The sequence below is a fragment of the Bos indicus x Bos taurus genome, chromosome 24 (genome assembly GCF_003369695.1).
Source record: "Bos indicus x Bos taurus breed Angus x Brahman F1 hybrid chromosome 24, Bos_hybrid_MaternalHap_v2.0, whole genome shotgun sequence".
Taxonomy (NCBI): domain Eukaryota; kingdom Metazoa; phylum Chordata; class Mammalia; order Artiodactyla; family Bovidae; genus Bos; species Bos indicus x Bos taurus.
The window spans coordinates 47,000,687-47,023,181 of NC_040099.1; the positions used below are offsets into that span (position 1 = coordinate 47,000,687).

Below are 22,495 nucleotides of genomic sequence, written 5' to 3' on the forward strand. Positions count from 1 at the left end.
GTGTCCCAGGTCCTTGCACAAAATGTTTTCACAATATCTGACATCTAATGACCAATCAAGAGGCCAAGGAAAATTTTAGCAAAAAAGATTTCCATTATGCTTGGTATTAAAATTTTATTATTGGTAATGACTTTGGTTACAAGTCAGTAAGAAAGTAACTTATTTCACACACAAAAAACATTTCAGAACATCTTTTTTATCTAGGATCAAAGGTTAGTGACCTGGTAAAGATGACTCTCGCTCGTTCTCTCTCTCTCTCTCTCTCTCTCTCTATATATATATATATTTATAAAATCTGTAACAGACATCTGGTCTGAAACAATTATTGACCAATTTTACAGATGAAGCAACCAAAACAACTGAGGTCTTAGGAAGTTTATTTAAGCCATATGATAAATAGTTCTAGCTGGCATACTAGCAATATCCTGCCTCCTATTTTACTCAAATATACTGCCTTGTCTCAGGTCACTTCATGAGTACATACATATATACACACAAGTGATTACAAACATCTACAGGGCACAAATCACCATGCCTACTCTACAAAAAGCAGGGTTTTTTCTCAATACTTCATATTTTTGAAAGTTTAGGGTTTGGTGGAAGAACCTTAGGAAGCTTGTTAAGAGTAGACGCTGAACAGTGGGCCTATGGGTCTCATTCCTGCTTCAACTGATATACAGAAATGGACCTGCTCCCATCTGTTTTATTTCTGGCTGTGCTGGGTGTTCGTTACAGCCTGTGGGCTCTTCATTGTGGCACATGGGCTTAGGTGCCCTGAAGCCTGTGGGATCTTAGTTCCCCGGCTGAGGATCAAACCTGTGTCCCCTACATTGCAAGGCAGATTCTTAACTACTGGACCACCAGGGAAGTCTGCCATCTGTTTAAGATACTAGAGGATTACACTTCTAAATTATTCTTTTGGAAATCCAGTTCTGCTGTTAACAATCGAAGTTTGAAAACCATTTGCTTAAGGAATAGGCTATGAATTTGAGTATGTACAGACTACAGTAAAGATCCTTCATCCCAGGTCATAGGCATATAGACACAGGGTCAGAATACACAAGACCATTGACACTACAGGTATTTGGAGTCCAAAATAATCACAGATTGTTAACTCTAAGAATGGTTAAGTGGGAAGATGTTGGTAGGCAGGCAGGCGCTTAAGTTACTGTCTACTAAAACAAGACTCTATCGTTACTGAATTGCAACTTCCCTGGGGAAACCAGGGTTAGCCTGTGAAAGTTTACAGACCTCTTTTCAGGCACAGTAGAGCTAGAACTGTGTAAGAGGACTTTAGGGAGAAAACTTTTTTCTTTCCATCTTTTTAAGACTTATTATTTGGCGGTGGTGGTCTTTGTTGCTGTGAGCAGGCTTTCTCTAGGTGCACAGTGGGAATGACTCCCTAGTTGTGGTGTGCTGGTTTCTTTTTGCAGTAGCTTCTCTTGTTGCAGAGAACAGGTTCTAGGCCAGCAGGCTTCAGTAATTTCAGCACGCGGAGTCTACAGCACAGGCTTAGTCCCTGTGGCACATAGACTTAGTTACTCCATGGCACGTAGGATCCAACCATACCTGGGATCAAACCTGTGTCCCTTGCATTGGAAGGCAGATTCTTAAGCACTGGACCACCAGGGAAGCTCCTAGAGAGGAAATACTTTGATGCCCATGTTGCACAGAACCACTTCACTACAGAATACTCGAATCCTGCCCTGCTGTAACTGCTCTCCATTGAAAGGTGAACTTGGACAGTATCTCAACATTAAATGAGTATAAAAGTGTGTTGTAACATCTTCACTAAAATGCTATTAGGCCAAGGTCTCTTCTATTTATTTTTTGCTTTTAAAGTTTTACTTTTTTATTTTTTAACTTTGCAGTATTGTATTGGTTTTGCCATGTATCAATATGAATCCGCCACAGGTATACACGTGTTCCCCATTCTGAACCCTCCTCCCTCCTCCCTCCCTGTACCATCCCTCTGAGTCGTCCCAGTGCACCAGTCCCAAGCATCCAGTATCTTTCATTGAACCTGGACTGGTGACTCGTTTCATATATGATATTATTCATGTTTCAATGCCATTCTCCCAAATCTTCCCACCCTCTCCCTCTCCCACAGAGTCCACAAGACTGTTCTATACATCAGTGTCTCTTTTGTTGTCTTGTATACAGCGTTATTGTTACCATCTTTCTAAATTCCATATATATGCATTAATATACCGTATTGGTGTTTTTCTTTCTGGTTAACTTCACTCTGTATAATAGGCTCCAGTTTCATCCACCTCATTAGAACTGATTCAAATGTATTCTTTTTAATGGCTGAGTAATACTCCATTGTGTATATGTACCACAGCTTTCTTATCCATTCATCTGCTGATGGACATCTAGGTTGCTTCCATGTCCTGGCTATTATAAACAGTGCTGCAATGAACATTGGGGTACACATGTCTCTTTCAAGTCTGGTTTCCTCAGTGTGTATGCCCAGCAATCGGATTGCTGGGGAGAAGGCAATGGCAACCCACTCCAGTACTCTTGCCTGGCAAATCTCACGGACGGAGGAGCCTGGTAGGCTGCAGTCCATGGGGTCGCTAGGTGTCAGACACGACTGAGCGACTTCACTTTCACTTTTCACTTTCATGCATTGGCGAAGGGAATGGCAACCCACTCCAGTGTTCTTGCCTGGAGAATCTCAGGGATGGGGGAGCCTGGTGGGCTGCCGTTTCTGGGGTCGCACAGAGTCGGACACGACTGAAGCGACTTAGCAGCAAGGCAGTTCTATTTCCAGTTTTTAAAGGAATCTCCACACTGTTCTCCATAGTGGCTGTACTAGTTTGCATTCCCACTAATAGTGTAAGAGGGTTCCCTTTTCTCCACACCCTCTCCAGCATTTATTGCTTGTAGATTTTTGGATCACAGCCATTCTGACTGGCGTGAAATGGTACCTCATAGTGGTTTTGATTTGCATTTCTCTGATAATGAGTGATGTTGAGCATCTTTTCATGTGTTTGTTAGCCATCTGTATGTCTTCTTCGGAGAAATGTCTATTTAGTTCTTTGGCCCATTTTTTGATTGGGTCATTTTTCTGGAATTGAGCTGTAGGAGTTGCTTGCATATTTTTGAGATTAGTTGTTTGTCAGTTACTTCATTTGCTATTATTTTCTCCCATTCTGAAGGCTGTCTTTTCACCTTGCTTATAGTTTCCTTTGTTGTGCAGAAGCTTTTAAGTTTAATTAGGTCCCATTTGTTCATTTTTGCTTTTATTTCCAATATTCTGGGAGGTAGGTCATAGAGAATCCTGCTGTGATGTATGTCAGAGAGTGTTTTGCCTATGTTCTCCTCTAGGAATTTTATAGTTTCTGGTCTTACGTTTAGATCTTTAATCCATTTTGAGTTTATTTTTGTGTATGGCGTTAGAAAGTGTTCTAGTTTCATTCTTTTACACATGGTTGACCAGTTTTCCCAGCACCACTTGTTAAAAGAGATTGTCTTTAATCCATTGTATATTCTTGCCTCCTTTGTCAAAGGTAAGGTGTCCATAGGTGTGTGGATTTATCTCTGGGCATTCTATTTTGTTCCATTGATCTATATTTCTGTCTTTGTGCCAGTACCATACTGTCTTGATGACTGTGGCTTTGTAGTAGAGCTTGAAGTCAGGCAGGTTGATTCCTCCAGTTCCATTCTTCTTTCTCAAGATTGCTTTGGCTATTTGAGGTTTTTTGTATTTCCATACAAATTGTGAAATTATTTGTTCTAGCTCTGTGAAGAATACCATTGGTAGCTTGATAGGGATTGCACTGAATCTATAAATTGCTTTGGGTAGTATACTCATTTTCACTATATTGATTCTTCCAATCCATGAACATGGTATATTTCTCCATCTATTAGTGTCCTCTTTGATTTCTTTCACCAGTGTTTTATAGTTTTCTATACATAGGCCTTTAGTTTCTTTAGGTAGCTATTCTTTCTCTTTAAAATTCTATTGCCTGTGGAGAAGCAGGAGTGCCCTCAGTTAACTGCTTCTTTTGAATCTGTTCAAAAGCTTAAATTCAAATTCATGTGTCAGATTCTTAAATTGCCTTTAAGGGCAAAATATGTTAGTTACTCCCATTAGCCAACAAATCAACTAAGGATCCCTAATAAACTTCTTTGGTTCAGCTGTAAGGCCCCCCTGCTCAGAGATCTTCCATCTCCAGCTCAGGCATGGCCAACAGGCATCTAATACCTGCCCTTAAGTCATAGAATCAGAGTTGTTCATGAGTTGTCCTGATATATGTCAGCAATGCTGTTAATTCATTGAAGAAAAAAGAAACTCATTAAATCTGTGTTCAATGATTTTAGAGCAAAGAACATATAGAGTAAGTATTATACACAAAATAAGATTAACACTGACAGGTATATACTAAGGTACAAAAACAAGTGTTTGACTTGGAAATTGAATTTTATTTACAAATGTTCTCTTTTAAACACAGATGCCGTTCCACCCCTTTTAAAGCATTATTAACTAATTTCCAGAAAAACCATTTACATTATCTTAATCTTTCTGCATAAAACGGTATTATGGGATAAACAAATATGGGATGGTCTAAGACTTAAAAACAAAACAAAAGACAATTTATCCACCATGAATGCTCTAGTGTCTGACAGAATGAAGAATCACCAATCACACCCCTTAATGTGCTACTCCAAGAAACCTGATAATTTAGGGAGGTAAATGCTTAACAATAAAGTCTTCTTACATAGTGTGGTTTAATGGTGATTGTTTAGGATTGCTCTTGCAGGCTACTATTTATGCTGATTTTAAAAAATAAGTCATCATTGTTAAAAAGGGCATAGACTTTTCTATACAGATTTTTCTTTAACCTTTGGAAATATGTAGATACTGATCTGGTCTCATCATTCAGGCCAATTAATAAAATAACAAATGCATGAATAAAACTTAAAATGAAACTTAAAAACACAATCAACATGTGACTATCCAACCTAAGAAAATTAGAACTCTCCCCAAAATCAGAGTATTGGTCCTCAATAGTTACTATAGATTTGAATTTTTCATAGCTGAGACAGTATACAGACAGAATACTTAACCAACGAGTTCAAAATAAAACAATCCAAATTATCTAACATTTTATATTTTAAAAATCCTTTAAATTTTATCTAGGAGGATAATTGTTCTCACATCATAACTAAGTTACAAGAACTTTGAAAAAAAATTCATCCCTGAGAAGTCAAAGAGAGAAATCTCTAAAAACACAGAAGTGACAGTCCTGCACCCTTTTAACAATCTTTTCCATAGCATGAACTTTTATCAGCAGTCAGCAATCCAATGTATTCCAATCCTCGACAGTTATGGCCTCTGATGATACGATCTTTTTACAATAAAACTGTAAGTACAACATTTTTTAAAAATCAGATAAATAGGGACTCTGGTTTTATTGTCAGGTTTACATTTTTGTCAAGTCCAAGGAGAGCCAGCTAAGATATGTATACTTCAATAAAGACTGAAGTAATAACTTCTGCTGGCAGCTCTTCTTCGGAGTCTCCGTTTCCCCCACTGATCTTCACCCAAACAGTAAAAGTAATACAATTGCAATTGAGTTTACTATTATCAATGGCACTGCAAAGAAAAAACAAATTTAATTATTAAACAAATCAGAAAAGAACTAAGTCAGGAAGGTAGAAATACAGTATGTCATCAGAATCACATTGCAAATCCTTATCACATAGCAACATTCAAACATGCATTGGATCATAAAATCCAAACCTTATTTGAAAGAGGGCTTGTGTGACTGGGTAAGGGTCACAACTGTCACAACTAGATCAATACAAAGTAATCTGGGGATAGTGCTGAAGCAGCTCTGGGAACACAAGCAAACTGGACCCAGGCAGAAGTAGACCCACATGGTTGCCAGCGATATCTGACATTAGAAAAACAGTGCAAAGAAGATTCTGTAGCTTCATCACTAAATGAAGAATGAACTTATTTATCATTCTACCCAAAGCTGTGATGAAAGCAGCTAATAGACAGACAGAGGTAGAGGTAGTAAGAGACTCTAATTTTAATAGTTTCAAATAAAAGGTTTTGAACTCCCGAGTTGTTCTAAAATATTTTCTAATAAAATAACAGACATGGGACCTGTATTTTTCTCTTGAAAGTCTTACAGGACTCTAGATAACTTTTCTACTTAGAAGCAAAAAGAATTTCTAAAAGGCAAGAACACTAATGTCTTTCAATCCCAAGTGGTGACATACAGGTAGCAAAGAAACATCACATCACTGAGCATTCCATCTGCATCAGTTGGCTTAAATAGAGAAGGCAAGAGAGGAAAAAAACTAGTAACTTTTTAAGCACTAAAGCCAAGTCAAACAGAAAAAAGTTTCCACTACAAAAATTGTTGGGAAGCCCAGTACAAAATAGCCGGTTGGAGGAAGTCCTTGGGAAAATGGTGAAGGGCCAGAAATACCCCAGCTTGATGTACCCGGGCAGAAAAACATCTCCTGCCTTTGGTTATGCCCGGCACCAAGATTTAATAATAAATATTAAGGATGTTGCTTGAGAAAACGGGTTATGGGATAAGCTCATGGGTCACTTAGAGCACGCTGTCCTTGAAATATTTTTACTGATTAGGTGTTAACCCCATACCCACTCTGCTGACTGTATACTCTAAGCTCTTTGTTAATACTTCTATAAAAAGGCTTGACTGCAGAAATAAACTTGTCAGTCCTTGCAAGAGACTGTCCAAGTGTCCTTCTTTCAGGTTCGTTGCTTCCAAGTCCCGGGGAGAAAATCTCCACCAAAAATGACATTCACACTCGGAAGTTTTGCTACTTAAACCACAAAATTAAAATGAAAGAGTGTTCTACTAGTTTTGCTTCTTACCTCTCATCACGGTTCTTACAGATCGAATAAGGTTCATTAGCTGAGATTTAATTCCTGGCTCTTCTCCGAATCCTCCAATTCCCTGGTCTGTTCCCCAGCCAACTGCATAACATAAAGATGATAAGCTGTGTTAAAATTTATTAAGCACTTGCCTTGCTCCCTCATTAGTCACCTTCTAAAACGTAACTTTGAGTCTCTGTTAAAGACATAAAATATAGTCATATGATTTAAAAATTTTAGCGTGTATTTTTTACTTTTGATAAGCAGCACATTTAATTTCCCTTTTAATTTTATAAAATAAACTATAGCCTAGTAAATTATTCCATGGCACTGAATTCAGTAAAGATGACTGTTGTGACAACCTAACTGTTATCTTTCTCCTTTTTTAAACAAAGCATTTTTCAGGTCAGAACTGAAAACCAAAGCATATTGTCAAGTTGAATAATAAATTAGTTCAACTCAGAATTCATAAAAACCAATGTAATTATTAGTATAAAGGTGTTGCATCTAAGTTTCACTATGTGTTCACCTGGGGAAATATTAATACAAACCTGTCCATAGCTTGGATAGGTCTTCATAGCATGGCAACAGAGGTATATATTTTTAACTTGACCATTCCTCTTCATTTCTCAATTTTGAGGTGAGGAATTTAGCCTACTATCTAATCCCACTTATTTTTAGTAAATGGGTCTTCTACCTTCTTCTGTCATTTTCCTGATAATATAAATCATTACTTCTTTACCTTTATTTGTTCATCTTTTTTTTTATTGCCTTACACATTCTTCTAGAGGCTCACACATCCTCATTTCTGCAATGTCCTTCTCTTGTCCTTATTTCAGGTCCACTTTTCATATCTCTTATGACTAGGTATTTTTTTAATCTCCTATGACTACAGGGCTTAATTAATTCCTGACACACTAACCATTTAACCTGAAGATGGAGAAAAAGTTTTTATTTTATATATGAAAGAACCAAGTATCAGCTAACAAGATTTCATATTGCTTAATCAACTTTTACTTGGTTGAAATAAAGGTTAAATAATGGTTGCTTTTTTGGTTACATCAATACTGAGATATGCTACGGTGTAAAACTAATATAAAATTCAAGTTCACAACAGAATAGGTATGTTTTGACTCCCACTCACCCTTCAAGACCTAGCTCACCTGTGTTCATAGCCTTCCTAGTCCACGGAGGTGTTACTCGTTTCAAGCTCCCAGAGCTCAACCTCCATCACAATGGTTAATATCACAGCCTCTACCATCTTTGGCCAGACTCTCAATAGATGCCTCTGCAATTTCACCTCAACCTCTTTCTCCCTTAAAGGGTTAGATCTTTCTAGCTCACAATGTGTGATGATTTCCATCATCTACTGAGTGAAGTCAGAAGCTCCTTAAATTAAAATGCTAGCCCTGTATCATACCACAACCCTCCAAGTATTGCTATTCACACTCAATTCCGATTAACTGCTATACATGTTAAAGGCAGCTTCTGAATCCAGGTCTCAGTTCAGTTCAGTCACGTCTGACTCTTTGTGACCCCATGAACCGCAGCACGCCAGGCCTCCCTGTCCATCACCAACTCCCGGAGTTCACCCAAACCCATGTCCATCAAGCCAGTGATGCCATCCAACCATCTCATCCTCTGTCGTCCCCTTCTCCTCCCTCCTTCAATCTTTCCCAGCATCAGGGTCTTTTCAAATGAGTCAGTTCTTTGCATTAGGTGTCCAAAGTGTTGGAATTTCAGCTTCAGCATCAGTCCTTCCAATGAATATTCAGGACTGATCTCCTTTAGGATGGACTGGTTGGATCTCCTTGCAGTCCAAGGGACTCTCAAGTCTTCTCCAACACCACAGTTCAAAAGCATCAATTCTTCAGCACTCAGCCTTCTTTATAGTCCAACTCTCACATCCATACATGACCACTGGAAAAACCATAGCCTTGACTAGATGGACCTTTGTTGGGAAAGTAATCCAGGTCTGTCTGACTTTAAAGTCAAGGCCTTTCCTAATTCCCCTCTATGTCATAATAAACCTTGTTTTACCCAAACAGTAACTATTGATTGTAAGTCATATTATAAATTCCTGGAACTAAATTTAGTCTTTCTTTACCTTTCCCTTCTCCCCAACCCCAGAGCAAGTACTTAATATACATTTGTGGAATTAAACTGAATTTATAGCAAACCGAGTTAACTTTGGATAAACAAAGGTATGGTAAACCCTAGGATCATAGATAAAACTTTCAAAGAACCATGTTTCTTTATTTTTAAGACACACAAAGCATAACACAAACCATTCATTCATTGTAGCTTTGAGGGAGGGAGGAAGAAATCCTCCAATATTAAATGCATAGATTTCTCCAAGTTAAAAACAATCTCAAACCTGCATTTTGCTTGCTTCTTACTTCTGGATCTCTGGCAAGAAAATATATTTATGCTGTTTCTCCAACATTTACTTTTACTATATAACAAGTTCTACTATAATTTCTTTGTCCCACATATTTTCTAGGTATTTTTCTTTCTCTTTTCTAGGTAGCTCAAATCAGAATTCTCCACTATATGGCAATTCTCTGTCATCTAAGTTCAAAGGTGTAGTACCAGCCTTTAACTACTTACAATGTGGTGAAAATTATTTCATAATAGTGTCTTGAAAAGACATAAAACACAAAATGGCTACCACCACCAGTTGTATTATTTTCCAAACCAGTTTAGTCTTACTCATATGAACCTACTTAACAACTCTGCACAGTAAGAAAGCAGCCTGGTTTCAGTTAAACATAATGTTACTGTAAGGAAGAATGTCTCCTTGACCCTCTTAGGGTCCTTGGTTATGTCTGAAAATTAAACTGACAAAGACATTAACAGGAGAAAAGCATACAAAGTTTATTAAGGTTTTACATGTACCTGGGAGTCTTCAGGAGAAAATGAAGACCTGAAAAAGTGAGCAGAACAGGAAACTTCTACCTTTTAGACAAGGGAATAAATTTGTGAAGAATTAACAAGAAAAGGCATTTGGGCTATGGATAATGTCATAAAGTAATACAGTCTGTCTGGCCCTCAGTTCCCTGTCTCTGGTGCTAAGAATGTCTCCCTTCCTTCTGGTATGGGGAGGATACCTTTCACATGAGAAACTTATTTCCTGCTTTCAGGAAAGAAGGGGCAGTGAGGGGGGAGGGTGGGGTGATCGCTCTGCTTCTGGTGTTTTCTCTAAACTCCTTCAGCTTGAGATGTTCAACACGCCACAGTGACTTACTTGGGGGTAGCATGTCCTGAACCCCATCAGTGGACACACACTTTTAAGTTAAGACTTCTCCTGAAATCTAATATGTCCAACTCTTTGCGACCCCATGGACTGTAGCTCCTCTGTCCATGGAATTTTCTAGACAAGAATGCTGGAGTGGGTTGCCATTTCCAGGGGACTTTCCCGACCCAGGAATCCAACCCACATCTCCTGTGCCTCCTGCACTGGCAGGTGGATTCTCTTACCACTGAGCTTACAAGAAGAGTAATAAGAAAGAAGTCCTCAGGCAAGAGAAGTTAATCCGAACAACAACAGAAAAAGATAAACGGAACAATAACTGACTTAGCAGAGAAAACTGAAATCTAAACCTCCAGGGAGCACACAATAAAAAACTGAGGCGAATCTTGCTGAGAATCCTGAAAACTTGAGAGAAACTTCAAAATGCCAGTGAGGGTGATGCGGTTTTGGAAACACAGGAGGACTAACTGAAAGTCCCCACAGGAGAAGTTAGCGCCGCTCATCCCCACCTCCCTTTCCTTAGACTGAACTGATGGGAAGAGTTTCTCTCTTTCTTACCCCCTCAGGAGACGGGTTTACTCTCAGTGGAGACTGAAGCAGGGAACCTCCAGACCTGGGGTCTCGGGAAGGTGGACTGAATTAATTAATTAAGGTCTACAAACCTAAGTGTCAGATTCCTGCTCGCTTTCCCTGCTTGTGTATCACATAAGTCTGGAACGTAAGAATACTTACATTCTGCAGACAGGAAGCTGCACAATTACTCAGGAAGTTGGTCAATTAGTGACTTCAGTTAGTGACATACAGGGGGATTTAATGAAACGGCGAATTTAACTCAGACGCCCACTGGTGAGTAACTCCCAACCATATACACAGAGCTTCCAAAGAGCCTCTCAGGGTTTACTCTTTAGAATGAACTGACAGTCAAGAGGGAACAATTCTGAACATGGTAGGATAGAGTCAAGCCAGAAAAGAAGGCTCTGAGGAAGAGAGAATGCAAGAAGTTCATTTTTTTAAAAAAACGAACATCCTTAGAGAAAAACAATTGTAGCTACAAAACTCAGAGAACGAGATACCCTGAAAAAGGGAACGTAAAAAAGGAGCACTGTTCTCGCTCTATCAGCATAAAAAGTTCAAGAGGCTGACACACCAAGTTGAAGACACCTACAAGACAAGAAAAGCATTAAAAAAGGAATATCAATATGTCAAAATAACTGGAGTTTCAGAAAGAGCAAAGAAAAAACAGGAAAAAATTACCTAATGAGGTGGCCAAAAAGCACACGGAAAGATGTTCAACATCACTAATTATCAGAGAAAATGAAGTCAAAACTACAACGAGGTATTAACTGACACCAGTCAGAATGGCTATCATCAAAAAATCTACAACAATAAATGCTGGAGAGGGTGTGAAGAAAAGGGAAGCCTCTTACACTGTTGGTGGGAATGTAAACTGATACAGTCACTATACCACTATGGAGAACAGTGTGGAGGTTCCTTAAAACTAAAAATAGAACTACCATATGATCCAGCAATCCCACTCCTAGGCATATACCCAGAGAAAAACATTATTCAAAAAGATACATGCACCCCAATGTTCAACAGCCAGGACACGGAAGCAACATAAATGTCCATCAACAGAGGAATGGACAAAGATGACGCAGTGCATATATACAATGGAATACTATTCAGCCATAAGAACAAAATAATGCCATTTGCAGCAACAAGGACGGACCTAGAGACTGTTTGTCATACTGAGTGAAGTCAGAAAGACATATCATTATGATATCATTTATATGTGGAGTCAAAAAAAAAGAGGGGGTACAAAATCACTGCAGATGGTGACTGCAGCCATGGAATTAAAAGACGCTTACTCCTTGGAAGGAAAGTTATGACCAACCTAGAGAGCATATTCAAAAGCAGAGACATTACTTTGCCAGCAAAGGTCCGTCTAGTCAAGGCTATGGTTTTTCCAGTGGTCATGTATGGATATGAGAGTTGGACTGTGAAGAAGGCTGAGCGCTGAAGAATTGATGCTTTTGAACTGTGGCGTTGGAGAAGACTCTTGAGAGTCCCTTGGACTGCAAGGAGATCCAACCAGTCCATTCTGAAGGAGATCAGCCCTGGGATTTCTTTGGAAGGAATGATGCTAAAGCTGAAACTCCAGTACTTTGGCCACCTCATGCAAAGAGTTGACTCCTTGGAAAAGACTCTGATGCTGGGAGGGATTGGGGGCAGGAGGAGAAGGGGACGTCAGAGGATGAGATGGCTGGGTGGCATCACTGACTCGATGGATATGAGTCTGAGTGAACTCCGGGAGTTGGTGATGGACAGGGAGGCCTGGCATGCTGCAATTCATGGGGTCGCAAAGAGTCGGACACAACTTAGCGACTGAACTGAACTGAACAAATGAACTTATTTACAAAAGTACAGTCATGGATGTAAAAAACAAATTTATCATTACCAAGGGATGGGGGAGCGATAATCTGGGAAATATGAGGATTAATATATATACACTACTATATATATAAAAAAAAGATAATAAGAACCTGCTGTATAGCACAGGAAACTCTACTCAACACTCTATAATGGCCTAATGGGAAAAGAATCTTAAAAAAAAAAAAAAGGATATAATGGATTCACTTTGCTGTACACCTGAAACTACCACAAATGCTGTAAATCAACTAAACTTTGTGGATCGTGCACATAATGAGGAGTGATCCCAGAAAAAATATATCTTCCAACTGCTTTAATAGATTTTCTTGGCAGAAAAAAGAAGTTTCTCTGTTTGTTGTATATTCTTATGACAATTTCCGGTGACTCTGAATGTTTGTTTTTTAAATAATAGTCACTAGTTATAGTGGTTTCATTGAAAAGAGGGTCCAGTGAAGGTTCTCACATCAACATTTTGGAAGTGCTCTCCATTAATAATTGTATTTCCAAATAATCTGTTTAAAAGTGGGCAGAGGAACTGAAGAGTCCAAAGACATAAAAACGGCCAAAAAGTACATGAAAATGGATTCAACATCACTATTCATCAGAGAAATGCAAGTCAGAGCACAATGAAATATCACCTCACACTTGTTAGAACAGCAATTACCAAAAAATACAAGAGACAATAAATGCTGGCAAGGATGTGGAAAAAGGGAACCTTTGTGCACTGTCCACAGGAATGTAAATTTGTACAGCTGCTATGGAAAGTAGGATGACGGTTCCTCAAAAAATTTCAAAAAGAAATACATTTAGTAACCCCATTTCTGGGTATTTATCCAAAAGAGATGAAATCATTATCTTGAAGAGATATTTGCATTCCTATGTTCATTCCAGCACTATTCACAATTGCCGAGACATGAAAACAATCTAAGTGTTCACTGACGAATGAATGAATAAAGAAAATGTAATGTACGTATCGGAGAACGCAATGGCACTCACTCCAGTACTCTTGCCTGGAAAATCCCATGGATGGAGGAGCCTGGGAGGCTGCAGTCCATGGGTTCACTGAGGGTCGGACACGACTGAGCGACTTCACTTTCACTTTTCACTTTCACTTTTCACTTTCACGCACTGGAGAAGGAAATGGTAACCCACTCCAGTGTTCTTGCCTGGAGAATCCCAGGGACAGGGGAGCCCGGTGGGCTGCCATCTATGGGGTCGCACAGAGCCAGACACGACTGAAGCGACTTAGCAGCAGCAGCAGCCGCAGCAATGTACCTATACAATGAAATATTATTCAGCCACAAATAAGGAAAACTTGACATATGTGACAACAAAGATGGAGCCTGAGGACACTATGCTAACTGAAATAACTCAGAGGAAGACTACTACCGTACTATCTCACCTATATGTGGGATCTAAAACCATTGAACTCATAGAAAGAGACAGTAGTATGGCGGTTGCCAGGAGCTGAGTGGTGGAGGAAATCAGGAGATATTGGTCAAAAGGTACTCTCAGTTATTAGATGAGCAAATTTTGGGGATCTACCGTACAGCATGGTGACCACAGTTAACAACACTGCATTGTTTACTTGAAAGCTGCTCTGAAAGTAAATCTTAAATGTTCTCACTGAAACAATAGCTACAATAAAATGATAATTATGTAAGGTGAAGGATATGTTAACCAACCTTACTGTGGTAAGCATTCTGCAATATATATGTGTACCAAATCATCACAAATATGTCTTACACTTACACAATGTTATATGTCAATTAAATCTCAAAGCTGGGGGAAAAAAGAATGATGTATTAACATTTATAAATGGCTAATTCCCACTTAATAGCTTCATCTGTCTCCTGGCCTGCAAAAGCTTGCTATGTATTTTTAATATGGCCCTTTCAGAAAAAAAAATGTTTTCTTCCAGCTTTATTTTTACCTTTCCCACTTAGATCTACAACATTCTTGCAATTGACTTTTGTGTTTAGCATGAAGCAGAGGGTCAAGATTCATTTACTTCTTTTTGAATATCCAGTTAACCCAGAATCATTTATCGAAGGACCTTCCTATCACACTCTGCTGTTACCTTTATTAAATTAAGTGTCCATATAAATATGTGTCTATATTTGGATTCTCCACTCTGCTCCATTGTTCTATTCTCCAAAAAACTTTTATTAAATTTCCTTCTCCTTAATTAGCCAGAATCAGCTTCTGCTGCTTGCAACCAAGAACCCTGACATGAATAAATAATTTCAGGACTCAATCCTTGAACCTCCCTGAGAAAGAGCCTTCATTCCAACAGTTTGAAATTACCAGCCAACACTAAAAATCCCCATGTGTAAATCCTGCCCAAACCTCCCTTCTGGGCGCCAGACCTGTATACACAAATGCCTACATGACATCTCTCTCCACTTAGAAGTCTGAAAGGTAACCAAAAATACACTACTTCCTATTCCTATTCTAGGACTTAGCTTTAAATGCTATTTCCTTAGGAACCAACACTGTCCTAATCCAACCAGGAGGTTACATTCCCATGGTTCTTACCTAGTTCTCTTCCTTCAAAGCATTTATCCTAGACTCAACTATCTGTATAATTATTTATCTGTTCTACTGCTCTGAGAACAAAGACACTGGGTCATGCTCGCTGCTACATCTTTCCACGTTGCTCACAGTGATTGGCCTATTTGTTGTAAGGAATGGAGAAAAACTTTCTGCCACCAACTCTAGGAACCTCCTGCTTCTCCAGCTAACTTTTCCTCCTTTTTCAATAAAGAAAGTATCCCACCTCCCATTTATGCCATCTCCTCCATGTGTACCTTAGGTCCCATCTCCACCCACCTTCTCAGAATCCTTCAGCTATCAATCACCTCATTTCTCTCCTGTATCTTTTATTTTTCTCTCATTACTGTCTCTTTCCTGTTAGCCATTCTTTTTTCTAACCTTTAATTATGAAAGTTTTAAAACATATTTATCACTCAGATTTAATAACTGCTGATTTTTTAAACATTTTATTTTATATTGGAGTATAGTTGATTTACAATGTGTAATAATTGTTGACTTGGGGGACTTCTCTCATGGCTCAGTGGTTAAGAATCCGTCTGCCAATGCAGGAGACACAGGTTCAATCCCTGATCTGGAAAGCACCCATGTGCCATGGAGCAACTAAGCCCAGTTGCCGCAACTATTGCGCCTGTGCTCTTGAGCCTGGGAGCCATAACTACTGAAGCCCACGCCTCTAGAGCCCGTGCTTTGCAACAACAGAACCCACCGCACTGAGAAGCCTGCACACCCCAACTAGAGAAAGCCCTCGCAGCAACCAAGACCTAGCATAGCCCAAATTAAATAAATAACTAATTTTTTAAATTATTGACTTTTTTTTTTTGCCTTATGTGCTTCATTTTTTTCTCTGCTTGATTTCTTTAAAAATAAATTGCTGGTACTATAATATTTCACTCCTGAATATTTCAGTATGCATCTTTATCACACTAACAAGATGTCCAGTGATTCCTTAATATCATCTAGTATCTAGTCCATACTAGAATCTTCAAAATGTTTTTTACAGTCGATGTGTGAAGTAGAAGTCAACCAAGGTCCACATGCTGCATATGAATACCTTCTTAATCTCTTCTTTTTTATATTTGTATATTTGCTTCAGTGTTCACTTTCTCCCCACGTTTTTCATGGCACTGACTTACAAAAGAACCTGACTAGTTCTCACTGTTGCTGCTGCTGCTAAGTTGCTTCAGTCGTGTCCAACTCTGTGTGACCCCATAGACGGCAGCCCACCAGGCTCCCCCGTCCCTGGGATTCCCCAGGCAAGAACACTGGAGTGGGCTGCCATTTCCTTCTCCAAGGAGTGAAAGTGAAAAGTGAAAGTGAAGTTGCTCAGTCGTGTCCTACTCTCAGTGACCCCATGGACTGCAGCCCACCAGGCTCCTCTGTCCATGGGATTTTCCAGGCGAGAGTACTGGAGTGGGGTGCCATTGCCTTCTCCCTCACTGTTGCTGCTGACACCTAAAAACAAAACCACCACAAAACATATCCCCGTATCCCCTTCCAGCTACCATTTCTTCATTTCCTGCAACTTAGTGTAAAGCAGGGATGAGAACAGTACCTGTCTCACAGGGTTCTTGTAAGGGTTACACAAGTTAGTATGTGTAAAGCACTGGATACAGATTCTGGCACAAGGTTAGTGTTCAGCATTAGGTATCATTATTGTTATTATATCCATTCAACTTGTATTATACTCACAATATCTACTTGCCCTATTTGAAATGGTGCTTTCCACATCCACTCTTCTACACTTCTGAACTGTTCTCCATAAAGTAACCAGAAAGATCTTGCAAATAACACAAATCTGGTCACATCACTGCCCTGCTTAGGACCTTTCCAATTTTCACACCAGCTTTTTACCCCTCACTTCCTGACCCTTCACCTAATGTTTACTGATACATTACACGTTTCCGGTTAGACATACTTCCTCTAAGATTTCCAAGACTCACAAGTTAGTATGTCCCAACACATCTCTTTTGTAACATTCTGCATACTTGTTATTGGCACTTCTTCAGTTTTTACTTAGAGTAACTTCCATTAGAAGGGTAGGATAACTGTTGTAACCTCAGCTCCTATTACATGGGCCCGGCACATATTTGTGCTCAATAAATCTCTCCTGAAGGAATAAATGAAACGAATCAACCTTGCTCATGGGTTTGAGTTTCAGTGATCTACACTGACACGTTCCGCACGCTGTGACAAATGATGTACCATCATGCAGTATCCTGCCGTAATTGTGCCTTAGACAGAAAAAAAGCAGCCTGCCCAAGTGGCATGGAGCTCGCTGGATTGCGAGATCCCGGTAGGCATAATTTGTCTTCCCTGTACGCTCAGATTCTAGGCTGGTGCATCACAGGCACCCGATAAACTGTGCTGAATAAACTTTTCTTGGAATGCGCGTGGCTGGATGTTGTGATAATCCCAACAGGCTTCCTTTCCTCTTATCTCCAAAGCCCAGGAACCCCTATGACTCTCCATCAGTTCCTTCTTCAAACTACCCACGCTCCAAAATGAGCCACGCCCCTCCCTCTTTCACTGAAAACCCACACCTCAGATTTTTGACAATTAAAAGCAGCCATGGAAACGTGTACTAAATTCCTAGCCTAAACTAGTCGCAGGCAAGGGCGTCCCCGTCTCTACTCATCTCCGCTTCCCGACCCCCCAGGGCTGGCACCCAGCGGGCGTCTGTGGAACAATCTTCACTCTCCTGTGAGACGAGAGTGGCTCGGCTTCCCCACCCAAGGAAGGGCCCCAAAGAGGCGAGCCCTTGGCCGCCCGTCCGTCCGTCCCTGCCCAGGTGGTCCCCTCACGCGGCCCTACTCGGGTCCGCGATCCCCGAGCTCCGCCGCCGCCCCCTCAGTGCGGCCCACCGGCCCCACTCACTGTTCTTGAGGAAACGCTCCTCGTGAAGCACGGCGATGGCATTGACGCAGAGAAGGGCCGCCTGCAGCAGCGAGTACAACGTAAAAGCCATGGCCACCCACCCCAAGGCCCAACTGACTCCTCTCCCTCGGCGGCAGGGGACGTGGCGCCGCCACGTCCGGCGCTTCCTACGGCAGCTAGCGAGGCCCAAAACGCGCCCTGAGAGGCTCCGCCCCGTCTGGCTAAGACCCGCCCTACGCTCACCTCTGCAGGGCGTGTCTGCTGAGCTGTGTAGACCCGCGCTGTCCAATGCGGCAGCTTGAAAGTGACTACTGAACATTTGAATAGTGTCTGGCCCTAACGGAAATGTTGTAAATGTAAAATACACAGAACGAAAACAGAACGTAAAATCTCCCGATAATTTAAAAGTATTGATTACATGTTGAAATGTTTTGATTATATTAGGTAAATAAAATGCAAACATTAATTTTTATTGTTTATTTCTATTTTTTAAAATGTGGCAATGAGGTTATTGATAATGACATGGAGGCTTGTCCAATACTTCAATTGGACAGCGCTGTACTAGATGCTCCCAAGTGTTGTATGAGATGTTAAAGCTGCTGCTAAGTCGCTTCAGTCGTGTCCGACTCTGTGCAACCCCATAGACGGCAGCCCATCAGGCTCCACCGTCCCTGGGATTCTGCAGGCAAGAACGCTGGAGTGGGTTGCCATTTCCTTCTCCAGTGCATGAAAGAGAAAAGTGAAAGTGAAGTCGCTCAGTCGTGTCCTACTCCTAGCGACCCCATGGACTGCAGCCCATCAGGCCCCTCTGTTCATGGGATTTTCCAGGCAAGGGTACTGGAGTGGGGTGCCATTGCCTTCTCTGTGAGATGTTAATAGGTAATTCCTATTTTACAGATGAAAAAGGCAAATAAAAGTTTTTATAAAAATTTAACTGAAATAATATGGGTTGAGTTGCACCCCACAGGCCTCCAAGGACTGTGCTTGCCCGAGTTCAAGACCAAACCCAGGAGTCAGAAACAGAAATAATGATGTAATGGATGAGGGGGCAGGAACAGGAATACTTACTGTCAAAAGCAAGGCCCTGGAGTGACACCCCAAGGTGGGCAAGATATGGCAGCAATCTTCATTCCTGGGGAATGGTGGGGTTGGCGGGTAGGGATGGGGGGATTACCAATTACAGAGTAATTGGCTGTCACCTTGGCTGATTGGTTACCAGGATTACCAGGGAAACCAGCAGAGGGGCATGCCCTTCACTGCTCCTTCAACAAGAACAATCACTGGCTGGGATTGGGGCAAGTGTGTGGGTGGGTCAGTCCTGAGTGTAGGGTGTAGGTGAAGCAGGTCCTGGTGGAGCAGGTGGTTACAGAGAGAAAGAGAACAGCCATCTTGGGGGGGTCTGACCTTACAACAGGTCTTAAAATTACTGGATGAGAAACATTCTCTCCTTGATCAAACTCAACCTTGGCCTGTAAAAACTACAGATTCTCAACACAAATGATTTCATCCAATCCCCTAGCCACATATTAAAAGACTTAGTTTCTAACAGCTCAATCCATAATAATTAACCCTTATTATTGTTTAGTTGCTAAGTTGTGTCCAACTCTTTTGTGACCCCATGGACTGTAGCCTACCAGGCTCCTCTGTCCATGGGATTTCCCAGGCAAGAATACTAGAGTGGTTGCCATTTCCTTCTTCAGGGGATCTTCCCAAATCAGGGATCAAACCTGCGTCTCCTGCATTGATAAGCGTGGCCACAACGGAAGTCCCTAGCCCCCCCTTAAAGTGCCTGCCTGAGAAAGTTCAAGGCTCCCCCCAAAATTTGCTGTTTGTTCTAGCCCACACCTGAAAATAGGCACCTGACCACACCTTCTTAGAGTGCTTATGAAAGTGGATTTATGATTGTGAGTCCTTCCTCTGCCCCTTTGAGATATATATGTATCTCCTACTGTTGAAGGGTGTCTTACTCAAGGACCTAAAAGCCATTCCTTTAAAATGTAATCACCAGGATTTCCCAAGTAGTCCAGTGGTTAAGAATCCACCTGCCAGTGTAGGGCACACCAGTCAATCCCTGGTCAGGGAAGATTCCACGGGCCATGCAACAGCTAAGTCTGTACTTCACAACTACTGAGCTCCTGTGCCTAGAATCCTCGATCCGCAGCAAGCGAAGCCATCCCAGTGAGAAGGCGGCACACCGAAGCAATGAGTAGCCCCTGCTCACTGCAACTAAAGAGAGCCTGTGCACAGCAATGAGGACCCAGTGCAGCCAAAACTAACTACCTAAATAAAGGTAAAAAAAATAAGAAAATGACCTTTAAAAAATAAAATTAAATGAAAAATAAAATAAAATGCAATCACTAGGAACGATAGGCCGTCTATCTCCTGGTCTCTGTATGAAGGAAGAATTCTAATTTTGATCATTTTAGCTAATAGACACAGCTGGCCTAATAAGCATTCACACTGACTGCCAGAGTCGGACACAACTGAAGTGACTCAGCACACAGCGCACACATGCAAAGTAATCATTTCCTGAACTTCTCGGTTTCCCCTTTAAAAAGGGAAAAGCAGCACATTAGGCCCAGAAAGGATTTTGGAAGCCTGTGTGTTGCAGCTGCTGGAAGAGATTCTAGCCAAAACCACGAATAATTAGTCAAACTCCCAAGAAGAAATTAAGCTTAAATGGGCCAACCAGTTAGTGCCTACAGGGAAGAAGAGATATATCGTTTCTCACAGATACACATAAGCACTATCTCCAAAACCGGCCTTAAGTGCAAATCAGGTAGGGACAAACACAGGAAGATAAAGTAAAGGGAATAAAAGAAACAACAGGATGCCAACAAATCCTCCAGTTTTTCAAGGTCCACAAAGCTGTAGACACTAATGATAGAGACAGAAGGTGGTTTTTGTAAGGGGAGAGTGACCACTCCAAGTTTTCTATCCTGGGCTGGGTAGCAGGAGGGGAACATGCGGGCCTTGTCTGGAAGCTTTGGTTAAGTGGTGACTCACAGTTTTGTTTTTTGTTTTGTTTTTTTACTAGATTATTGGTTACTGAAGAGAAGGGAAAGAGAGATGACTGGAAGTTAGGGATGGATGAAGTGGAGGTGAGAGAAAAGCATCTCACAGTCACCCCCCTCTGTCTCCACCACTGGGTTACAACTCACATGATCTAATTCTTTTATTGTCAAAAGAATCAGGTTAACCTCTCTGGGCCTCTGTTATATCACCTATAAAATTAGGCGATTATGATCTCTAGGGCTCCTTCAGTCCCCAAAATCTCTAGATCTAGCAAAAGCAGCTTAAAATACAGTGTACAGTATTTGTACCAGGTTATCTGATTCATCACTTTTCAAATATCCAGGCTGGTAGACTAAGCTGATAACAGCAGATTATATTCTTAAAAAGAATTGTTCCTCTGATCTCCTTACTTCCAAAAACATTCAAATTCTTGGATTTTTAAAATGTGTTTATAAAATAGTTGTCTCGGCACTGCCCTCAGCGGTCCCGTAGATGCATCTCTTGCTTTAATAATGTTTGGATGGAATAGACCCAGGAACCCCCACCCCCTCACCCTTACACCAGCCTCCCACCACCCTCCAACCTTTTTTTAGTCACAACCCTCAGAATCAGCCACTCAACTCTCCCCGATCACCAAGACCAGTGAACATCATTTTTCGAGCGTAGCTTCTCATTAGTGATCAACCATAAGCTCCCAGAATCGTCAGAATTATTCCACTGAGGTGGAGGCCACCGTCATCTGCCTGGTCAACACATGTCTGCTGGCCTCCTACACCTACCTCTCGCTGGGCTTCTATACTGACCACAGTGATGTGGCTCTGGAGGACATGGGCCACTTCTGTGAACTGGCTGAGGAGAAGAAGCAAGAGAGGGTCCAGCATCTCTTGAAAATGCAAAATCAACATTGCAGCTGCACCCTTTTCCAGGACATGCAGAAGCCGTCTCAAGATGAGTCAGGAAAACCCGGGATGCTATGGAAGCCACCCTTCTCAAGGAGAAGAACCTGACCCAGCCCTTCTGGATCTGCATGGCCTGGGTTCTGCCCTCACAGACCCCTACCTCTGTGACTTCCTGGAGAGACACTTCCCAGAAGATGGGAGAACACCTGACCAATCTCTGCAGGATGGCTGGTCCCCAGGCTGGGTTGGGCGAATATCTCTTCAAAAAGCTCACCCTCAAGCATGACTAGGAGCCTCTGGAGCCCAGTGGCCTTTGAGGAACCCCCCTAATGTCAGGGCTTCACCCCTTCTCTGTGCCTTTTGTTGTTGTTGTTCAATTGCTAAATCATGTCTAACTCTTTGCGACTCCATGAAATGCAGCCTGCCAGGCTTCCCTGTCCTTCACTCTCTCCTGGAGTTTGCTCAAGTTCATGTCCATTGAGTTGGTGATGCCATCCAGGCATCTCATCCTCTGTCACCCCCTTCTTCTCATGCCCTTAAATCTTCCCCAACTTACTTTTTCCAGTAAGTCAGCTCTTTGCATCAGGTGGCTAAAGTATT

General features: G+C 41.2%; 1 protein-coding gene and 1 pseudogene across 1 annotated transcript; one reads left to right on the top strand and one right to left on the bottom strand.

The window, feature by feature from the left end:
* Positions 1-4,410: 4,410 nt before the first annotated feature.
* IER3IP1 (immediate early response 3 interacting protein 1) lies at positions 4,411-18,184 on the bottom strand. The gene is made up of 3 exons (XM_027526309.1): positions 17,982-18,184; positions 6,869-6,970; positions 4,411-5,605 (listed from the first exon to the last, which is right to left on the bottom strand). The coding sequence occupies exons 1-3, from the start codon at positions 18,070-18,072 to the stop codon at positions 5,550-5,552; spliced, it is 249 nt and encodes an 82-aa protein (XP_027382110.1). The 5' UTR covers positions 18,073-18,184; the 3' UTR covers positions 4,411-5,549.
* A 1,893-nt stretch (positions 18,185-20,077) lies between these two features.
* Positions 20,078-22,185, top strand: LOC113882817 (annotated as a pseudogene).
* The last annotated feature ends 310 nt before the right edge of the window (positions 22,186-22,495 follow it).

What these genes read in the sequence shown, in the direction of transcription:
- IER3IP1 (XM_027526309.1), bottom strand. Translation starts at nt 18,072, where the DNA reads ATGGCTTTTACGTTGTACTCGCTGCTGCAGGCGGCCCTTCTCTGCGTC. An exon ending in GGAGCGTTTCCTCAAGAACA is followed by an intron (nt 6,971 to 17,981) that starts GTGAGTGGGGCC and finishes TATGTTATGCAG; the next exon opens with TTGGCTGGGGAACAGACCAG. An exon ending in TGTAAGAACCGTGATGAGAG is followed by an intron (nt 5,606 to 6,868) that starts GTAAGAAGCAAA and finishes TTTTCTTTGCAG; the next exon opens with TGCCATTGATAATAGTAAAC.